The sequence below is a fragment of the Acyrthosiphon pisum genome, chromosome A3 (assembly GCF_005508785.2).
Source record: "Acyrthosiphon pisum isolate AL4f chromosome A3, pea_aphid_22Mar2018_4r6ur, whole genome shotgun sequence".
NCBI classification, from domain to species: Eukaryota; Metazoa; Arthropoda; class Insecta; order Hemiptera; family Aphididae; genus Acyrthosiphon; species Acyrthosiphon pisum.
This window is the reverse complement of record NC_042496.1, coordinates 24018136-24028784: the sequence shown is the minus strand read 5'-3', so window position 1 is coordinate 24028784 and position 10649 is coordinate 24018136. Positions and strand designations below refer to the sequence as shown.

General features: G+C 33.6%; 1 protein-coding gene across 1 annotated transcript; it reads right to left on the bottom strand.

Moving 5' to 3' along the window:
* Positions 1-615: 615 nt before the first annotated feature.
* On the bottom strand, positions 616-8252 carry Cam (calmodulin). The gene is given in 4 exon segments (NM_001126168.2): positions 616-956; positions 3593-3835; positions 3910-4084; positions 7551-8252. Coding segments are annotated over 4 exon segments (450 nt in total). The 5' UTR covers positions 7554-8252; the 3' UTR covers positions 616-927.
* Positions 8253-10649: the final 2397 nt, after the last annotated feature.

The window sequence follows — 10649 nt, the reverse complement described above, 5'->3', positions numbered from 1 at the left end:
ATTATGTTACCATAAAAATTGAAAATAATTGAGGATTAAATAAAAAAAAATTTCAATTCTCTTTTTACAAGTGAAGAAATAAAACGTTTAATGTGTGTCTTTTTGTATACTTTTTAAAAATTATAATAATCATAAAAAAAAATTACAATATAATTTGTAATAGGCTAATAAATATTATCATGCCAAAATAGTATGTAAAATGTTTTTAATATCGTTGATTGATTTATTATAGCTTGTTTTAAAAAAAAAAAAAAATTTAAACTTTATCGGTGAGTGAGGAATGTGAAAACGTCCCTAATATTTAATAATTAATATTTATATAATAATAATAATAATAATAATAATAATAATAAATTACTAAAACACTGGAGATTATAATTAATCGTAAAAATTACAAGATTTTAAAATTATGTTTTAAAGTGTAAAACAACAAATTATTTATAATATAATTTTTCATACTTAAGATTATTATTATTATTTTTATATCATATTACCATAATTTTATGTATAATAATATAATATGTTAAGATGAAAACATTGCTAGCAAAAACTGAAAAGAAAAATTGTAATATTTAAAAAAGAAAAAACACGTTGCCGTCGGATAGTTTTTTTTTGTTTTTTTTTTTTACAAAATTTACACGGCAGATTTACTGCCAAACAAAAGAACTGATTTTGGTGAAATTGAAAAAAAATTAACCATATAGATGATAGTATAACGAATATCTCAACACAAAAAAAAGTTCACAGAGTTCCACATGTGGTAAAAAGATAATTAATCTTTGTTTACTTTTCGATAATAACATTATCTTTTTAAAGCTTACTCGAACAAAAAAAAAAAAAATGCAGGTTAATTTCTTCCTTTTTTTTTTTGAAAAAAAAAATTTATGATAAAAAATTACATAATAATAATTAATAATGAAACACATTTCACTTAGAAGTCATCATGGTCACGAACTCTGAAACAAAATACAAACAATTGCATAAGTTCAATACAAACACTGTCTTAATGTATCAATAATATAATAGTTGGTTACAATCATTTACAAATTCTACCTAATAAATTAGAAACAAAGAAAGTTTTGTAAAAAATTGAATGGCCAAAGTACAGGAAATGGGGTGCATGGATGGTTCTAAGTGTTCTTTTTGCCTTTTGATTTCTTTTGTGGTGTATTTTTCAGAAGGTACTTTTGCATTCGGTTTTTCACCGATAAAATGTATGCTAAAAACAAAGAAACACAACCAAGGAACAAAGGAAAGTAAACAAAAGATAAATAGGAATATGTATTTAAATAAAAGTGACACTCATGCGTTAACACAAGACTACATCTAAATTCTCACTTCAATCAATCATTTCTACATGCATAATATATCTAGAATCATCACGTAAACAATAAAAATGTTGATCATACATTTTGTATAATAGGTGGGGTTTTCTAGGTTGATGATGTCAATCAAATACTGATAACACATTAATGATGGTACGTCACAATTCAAAAATTTAAGATATCATGTGTAATTATGATGAAATTTAAAAAAAAAAAACACAAATATAGATATGAGCACTGACCACAGTCACAGTACGTACAAAAATGGTCCGAGCTAAAGTATGGAAATCTGCAAAGTTAAAAAAGAAAAAAAACTAAAACACCTAACTATCTGTGTCGTCAATTAGTAAGTGCTAATGGCTACATATATGTCAAACATTTCTAAACTGAAACTAAAAAAGATAATATTTCACTTGACTAAAATAATTTATTGTTTGCTTTAATACTAAATATTATGACGTTTAACTCGTTAATTACCAAACAAAAATTGTGTTTAAATATTTATAAGCGATTGAAAACAACAATTCAATGTGAATAAACTAAATTACTGTTTTAATTATTAATAATAAAATTATATTAAAACAAATTTAATTTAATAGGTACCATTATGAAAGCATATAAATTATTAATAATAAATACTGTCTGTAAATTACTAATCTTTTAAACATGTTGTCTTCTATAGTGGGCGTTTATGACATATTAATTGAAATTAATTTACTAATTTAATGTTATATAAATATTTAATTGAGTAGATGTCAGCTATCTGAACATTCTGACCAATTTAAAACACAATAATAAGAAGCCTGATATAATTTTGTTCACTAAGTACCATATTAATTTTAATACAATTATTAAAAATTGTTTATACCATCTACACAGATTAGGAATGACTATAATACAGATTTGAACAAACAAATACAGATTTTTTTAAGAAGTTATAACAACAATTTTTAACAAAATATGTTTAAAAGCAATTATTTTAAATCCAATTAATATTGACTCAATACAGTTAATAACAAAATGTGTATAAAAGATTAACTCTTAAAAAAAGAATAATTTACAGGATAAGCTATTTAACAAAATATTATTACAAAGTATGTTTCATTCACATTAATATAAATCAAACAAACTTTCAATTTTTTTATGTTCATCTATTTTTAATTACCATAAGACATTTTGATGCAGGTACCACCCAATAGTTTATTACTATAGAAAAAAGTAATTGCAACTCAGGCAAGTGAAACAAAAATATTTTATAAACCTGACAAATTATGTAACCTATACAATTCTTCAAAACAAATATTTGAAATATCGAACCATTACTACCCCTCACAAAAAGTAAAAAAGTAATTTAAAATATATATAAATGCATTAAGTTAAACATTTATAATTACACAAGGAATTATTTCAACATTTAAAATGCAGATAAATTAATTATAAGTATTTATATGGACAAGTATTGTAAAACTTTTTATAGTTTGACCACCAAATAAATTAAAATGTTCATATTATAGGTACATTGGAAAAATATTTTGATGATTTTTATTAAGTGCATGTTATTGACATAATACATAATATTACATTTTTTAGGTTAAATATAATGTTTAATCTCAAGAAGGCTTTTAAATGTTAATGATCTATCATATTTTGAAATGTATAAATATTATTTATTATCAATACATTTTCAAAAAAAAAAACTGTTACTTCAGTATAATTCAATATTCGAAATTGGAATGGGTATATTAAATAAAATAAAAAATAATTAATTGATCATTTAGCGCAGGATTTAGTCTTCTATCAAAATAGGTAAATAATTATTTTTATTATTTTCTATTGAATTTGTAGCAATTCTTGTTTACATATTATATACCCAACCTACAAGAGGAGGAACCCGCGCTTCAACAAAAAAAAGATTTTGAACTCGCGCATCCCCAAATCCATGTTGATGTTTGAACATGTGTTGCATTCTATCCACTGTCTGAGTGGGGAAAACAGTACTGGAACATTCACTTAAGTAAAAACGAATTTCCTCCTTTTGTGGGCCAGAATATAGTATGAATCAATAGAATCTGTCGATACTAATAATGATAGTGGATTTACTATACTTTATTCAAAATATGTGTTAAACACTTCTCTGTCAACCCTGCAGTAACTTCCCCTATTATAATGTCACATACACAGATTCTATAGGCATTTATAATAACATATTTTGTGATAACATTTTTATAACATCATAATATGTGGCCATCTAACTTCACACTTAATACCTTCATAGTTGACTTGACCATCACCATCAATGTCAGCTTCCCTGATCATTTCATCAACCTCTTCATCGGTGAGCTTTTCTCCAAGGTTAGTCATCACATGACGCAGCTCAGCTGCACTAATAAAGCCGTTTCCATCCTTATCAAATACACGGAAAGCCTCTCTGATTTCTTCCTCACTATCGGTATCCTTCATTTTGCGGGCCATCATAGTCAAGAACTCTGGGAAATCTATCGTGCCGTTGCCTATGGAAAATGTAAAAAAAATGTTTGGTTAAAAAATAAAAAATAAACTATATTATAATATAATGTATCATTACCATCAGCATCGACCTCGTTAATCATATCTTGGAGTTCAGCTTCAGTCGGATTTTGGCCTAAAGACCTCATGACGGTTCCAAGTTCTTTGGTGGTGATGGTACCATCTCCGTCCTTGTCGAATAGCGAAAACGCCTCTTTGAATTCGGCAATCTGTTCTTCTGTTAGTTGATCAGCCTAGATTATTTAATAACATACATTTTAGAATTAGTAATATTATTAAAAAATCTAATTACTAGTACCTAACCCTCCTAACTATTTTTCCGTTGCTTTTTTTTAGTACCTAATTCAATATAATTAGTGTGATAATTTGTTTACAATGTACCTACAACTTAAATCAGACTATCCATCACAAAATAATTCAAAATTAATGATTTCTATAAGTTATAAAATAAAATTACATGTTTCTAGAATAAGATACCTAGATTAGATAGGTTTAGTTGATGAAAACTATATAACATCAATCAAATGCAACTTGGACCATTAAATGTCTTATATGATTATAAGATAATTACCCACCTGCCTAAATTTATTAGGTACGTAATAATTAAATAAAACTTCAAACATTGAATTTATTTTATGGAGGTAAAATACCTATTATTATATTAGTAGGCATTCCTAATCTTAAGTTAATCGAGGTCACAATTTATTGCTATTATTCATAGGTACCTATACCTAGTAAATTTATTGAAGAGGGGAAACTAAAAACACTTTTATCCCATGAGATTATTTAAGGTGATATTTAATGTACCTTTTCAACTACCCCAGAACCAAATTACACGTTATACCTAGGTAAGTACTTAACAAATAACAGTAAATAATAATAGGCAATACCTAATTCAATCATGTTGTACAAGTAATTATGAAAACAAAATGCATACGAATCATATTAACAATAAAGTTATCATAGGTAGGTAGGTCTTTTTAAACTAGGCCATACTATTATAAGTAACAGATTAGTCTGCCATTAGACAATAGCTTGATTCGCATAAATAACATCGATATACATTTAGATCAACTTACAAAATACCACTAACAACGTATTATTATTATAAATGCGTGAAAAGATCTAAATAACATTCCTAAAATGTTCCTGGCACTATAACAATAAAACTTTTGAAAAAAAAAAAAAACAACAAACAAGTGGGTACAATATGTTAATTGGCATTTATCTCGGCATTTAATTCATAGCTAGGTCAATGATGTTTATATTTATTGATATAACATTTAACTGTAGGTAATAAAGTTATCATAAAAACTTGATAATTTTTTTGTTTTAATTTGTGTGGGTATTAAGATAGTGGTTAATAATACCTAATAAATAATAATTTTAAGTAGGTACTACTTTAGAATTTTAATTACAGATTTTATACATTAAGTAGGTTCACAACGAAATACCATAACATATTTTACAGTTATCATGTAAGTACCTATCTATTATCGATGATAATTCATTTAAATACTCAAGAAATAAAAATAAAAACCCATGAATGATCAACATGGTAGATTTAATTGTAGGTAGGTAGAGTATAGATTGAAAATGAAAAATAAATCTTATCAATTACCCAGGTGCCTATGTAGGATAACATTTCAAAAATAAGTAGGCTCATATTATGTGTATTATGTCGAACCTGAAGATCCAAAACAGATACAAGCTCTAGTCAACAGAATCGAAAACACAACAAGAAATTGAAAAAAATTCAATGAGAGGTGAAAAGGCCAAGGTCATAACCTTTAACAGGTAAAATATCCCTATCACCCTACGATATAAATTTGTTATCGGGAGATCAGTGTTATAATTATAGCCGAGCATTTGTTTTTATAAGTCTTAACCTCAGTCTTAACGAAAATAATCAACCCAAATATTAATGAATCGGCTATAAATTTCAATTGGATAGATGGGTAGTACAAAACTAAAACATTATTTATAAGACTTATAAAATATTAAATTGACCACACTAAAAATATTTCGGTTGAAAGTGAACTACTCTGTTAAGAGTTAATAGCTGTCGGCTGTTCGTAATAATTAAAATTGATTGTTTTTTAAAAATAAAAGCCCTCCACTACGGTTTCCCTCAACCGTTGAAAAATCGGCCGTGCAAAAATCACTCGTAAAAGGTAGGTAGTCCACACATGTTGGTCAAAACCAGAAGTGTTCGTCCCAAAGCTCGCAGTGACATGTTATCGTCGACGATGGGGGAATTTGGTAGAGATACGAAAACAATTAAACGGGGATGGGGAAGGGGGGGAGGCACAAGAAACGCCCTAGGGACGCGCACGAAATCCTGGTCTCGCGTAAGGTGGTGGCCTTATCGAGAGGTAAAAAGGGGAAGGCTCGACGACGACGGTCTGGGGCAGGAGGAGGAGGAGGAGGAGGAGGGCCGTCGACGTGCAGAAGTTCGGCGCTAGATAGCGTTCGGGGGCCGCCTTTGACGGGGTACTACACTACACTACACAGTTGTCGTACTACACACCAACACGAATCGCGAGCCGTCGCGCAATGCGATGACCGTGTGGGTGCGGGCGACGAAAGAAAAAACTCGAACCGCCGCCAAGTACACTACCTTATTGCCGGTTTATCATTATTATTATTATTATTATTATTATTATTATTTATTATTATGATTTTTTCTCTTTTACTCGGCTCGTAAACGACGTCGACTATAATAATAATAATATTATATAGGCAGACCATTAATATTTTTATTGTGTACGACGAGTTATCGACGACCCGACCCGGCACATTCTGGGAATGTCCACAACCGGCCGCCGCCGCCGCATCAGACGGAGGGGCCCCGCCACCGGAATGCCTTACCGCCTCCCCGCCCCTAACCGTAAAGCCGAAACGGCCGCTATCGTGGTGGTCACCGGTCGTCGGCGGCCGGGGAATTAATAATAATTATATTAATAAAATACACACCGCGTCGTCGCGCGACGAATAATAAAAATGCATGACGGCGTTTGCGCACGTTTTCGGTGTCGAAAAATTAATAAAACCGTATCAGACGACGACGAGAATTTTTTGACTAGCGCCGTGCGGCACACTGTACAGAAAACCACGTCGTCGTCGTCATCGTTGCCCGCCGTTGCCATCGTCATCGGTGTTAAATTAAAACTAACGAAAAAAAACCCGACAGCGATAAATAAACCTACCTACGCGAGAGAACGAAATCTTCGCGGAGCGCAAAGGTCAAGGCCACCGGCCGACGAACCGCACAAACATAAAGTCTCATTGTTTTGGGGGGGTGGCCGAACGGGGAATCGGAGAAAAATATGATTGGTAAAAATGTTTGGCCGTCGCCGCCGCCACAAATGAGGCACGCGTTTACTTACGGCGGCGGCGGCGCCATGTTGGACACCTTGGCGACGGGCATCGTTGGGACCGTCTCGACGACCACCAACGGCACAAACCGATTGCGAGAAAACGGAAAAAAAAAAAATCATAACGGTCGGTCTAAAAATAAACGGCCTGGGCAACAACGGTCGCGGCCGCCGCCACCTTCGGGTAATATTATAAAATATTTTTGCTTTAACGGACACCGACTGGCCGTGTCCGCGGCCACCCAAGTCTTATCGTAACGAATAATACTAATAATAACAATAACAGTTGTAATAATAACGCTGAATAATTGATGTCACTCACCATTTTAGTTATGATGCCGGTGGTACGTCGACGAGAAATTCAATAACGGACACGTCTGGCGTGTTGTACGACGCGTTGCTCCTGACGCGGCGAGTGTATGTGTGCGTGAGTGCGTGTGCGGTGCGTATGTCACCCGGACAAGCGACGGTGGTTACTCTGTAGTAACGCGCGCGCTTCCGACGGATACCGCGATAACCGCGTTTCCAATGAAATGCTCAGGTCTGCCGGCCGGGATACTTGCCGCTCGACTCCGCTCCGTTTACCTCTCACTCGGTGGCTCGCTGGCTGCTCGCCGTCACTCTTCCTCGTATCGTATCAACGAAACGTGGGGTGCCGTCGGATGTGTCTGTCGGACGCGACGGACAGAATACTTTTATTTCGAATAACGAGCGACGGTATGTGTGCCGTTTGGTGACGGAAAACAACTGAAAACGATGCGATGCGACCCGGCGCGCGCGCGTGTGTGTGAGAGAGAGAGAAAATATAACCACTGTAGTACCTACAACACGGCAGCGTTGTATGTGTAGTCTGTAGTCGCACTGGTGTCGTAGTGGGATCGTGCGCGAAAGGTAGACTGTGTAGTACCAGTAACCGCGTTCAGTGTAAAACTGGTGTCGGTCGCCGCGGTGGGTGTGCGGTAGGAGGGAACGCGACCGGGGCGATACCGACGGCGGCCGTGACGTCACCGGCGGCGCGCGCGCTCTCGTACGCCCCGGATGTGTTCGGGCTCTGCGCAGGAGAAATACGAAATAACACTCGCACACACATCCGAACTACTACTACTAATACTACTACTATACTATTACTACTAATACTACTACTACTACTACCACAGCATAACACAGACACACACACAATATAATATATATATAATACTATTATACTACCTACCTCCCGATTGCTACAACTACTATGCTACTACGGTATTGCTACGAATTAATTTACGACTCTTTTATGTTATTATTTCGCCTTTTTCGGCCGGCTTAAAGTATTGAAATGATTGCCGTGCCAATCGATCGTCCAAAAATTGTTTTTCTTTTCATCGGGTCCCGGCGCGATAATCTACGATATTGTGCGTAGGTTTTATATTAATTAAAATATCACATTTTATTTGGTCATAATAATAATGTATCGTATTATAATATCATTATTATTATTATTATTATATTGTCCGGCGGCGGTGCTTAGGTAACCTTTCCGCCGCCGCCCGGCCGGAATATTTTCGGGTTGATGCGTTGCGCGCCACCGTGTATCGGATTTTTGCGGGCAAACGGACCTTGGCAGCCAGCCATTGGCCCGCCGGCACCTGCAATGCGCCAAGCGGCGCGATTACACGCGGGGCGACGCCGGGTTTTACCAGAGCTACGGCGAGCGCCGGCCGCCGCAGCACGCTAATGATTTCGAAAATCTTCCCTCACTCGCCAACACTTTGTCGACACTAACCGACATTTTAGAGTATGTTAATTGATACAGGTTGCTAACGTACCTACTACAAGTCTGTCCGCAGAATAGCCACTATGTTGGCAGTTTTGTAATTTTGCACTCACAAAAATCGCCCCGGGTCCCTTAATCGGATCCATAAGAATATTATAATATCTATTTTACACATAACCCATACTACACTTGCCACAAGTCATTCGTGCTTTTTATTTTATGTCTTAGACTGTCGCGAGTAACCCTGCAGATCGGTGTCCATGTGCAAACATGTCATAAAAACACTATATAGATACAATCAGATTTCCCAGTATAAAAGGCTATCTATATTATTCAAATATTAAGATTTTAAAACGTAGGTGACTCAGTGACATATTTAGACCTATTTTAAATTTATTTTTCTTAGTGACGGGGTGGGTTAAATCTACGAATTGAATAAACTTAACTGATCGCAACAAAAAAAGGTATTTCAGAAAAAATTGGAACATCCCCAAAAACGTTAGAGGTTTATCTCACAACTCCCCTTTCATATAATTACGTGCCACTTTCAAACTACTTTTCTTTTATGGAAAAACTATTTGAATGTATGAGAAAATGATTAAGTATAATAACACGCAATTAATGAGCGAAAATTAAAATTAGTTTTTTTCCCAAGTTATATACCTAAGCCCAAACTTTACTTGTTTGACTTAATATTTAATACGGTACACAAAGCAATTTTGTTTGTTTTAGTATTTTTTTTTTGAAACTGCGTTTTCATTATATTGACGGTTCAGACATTTTGTTTTGGTATAGGTAGTTAATGTCACGCTGTCAGTGGCATAACCAGAGGGGTTTTGAGTATTTAATCCCCCCCTCACCATAACTTTTTTCACCGAATAAAATATGTATTATTTATATACGAAAACTGTAAAAACTTAGTTAAATTTATACTTTTAACCACCCCCCCCCCCCATTTCATACACCACCGCAAGCTGTACGGTGTACTATAATATGTCGATAAAAACGCGTTATCATAAAATGTATCGTTTGACATTGTTATTATTATTATGCATGGGTGTAAATGATCAAAGAGAAAGTGTTTAGTAAAAATCGAAAAAGAGAGTAAACGTGTACCTTCTATAGATACATATAGATATACCTGTTGCCCTAGACGATATTAAACTTAGAAAGTTGACCTGCCATGCTCGTCTTCAGTTGAGGACAACGGAACGTTTTAAATTAAATAATTACGATACACAAAATTAAAATTTGTTTAAGCATAAATATTTTATATAAAGTAAAATAAAATTTGTATAGGTAATCGAGTTATTTTTTAATGAGTACAATAGAGAACCAAACAAAATATGATGAGAAATAATTCAATCATGGGCATTTACTACATAGGTAGTCACACTTTCAGGCAGTTTCAGCTGTCTGCAGGTGAAAGAGAGAATGTCAAAATGTGCCCAGAATAAACTAAAGACTAAGCAAAATTTTAACCATAAAAACATATTGATGGTTTAAAATAAATCGTTATTGTTTCAAAACTAAAAATTATAATAATTCATGATTAAAATTTAAAGCTATTATAATTTTTAAATACCTACGTGGTATAGGTACAGGAAAATGGAGATTAGTTATACATTTTAAATTTTAATACAATAATTGGTATATAGGTATGTA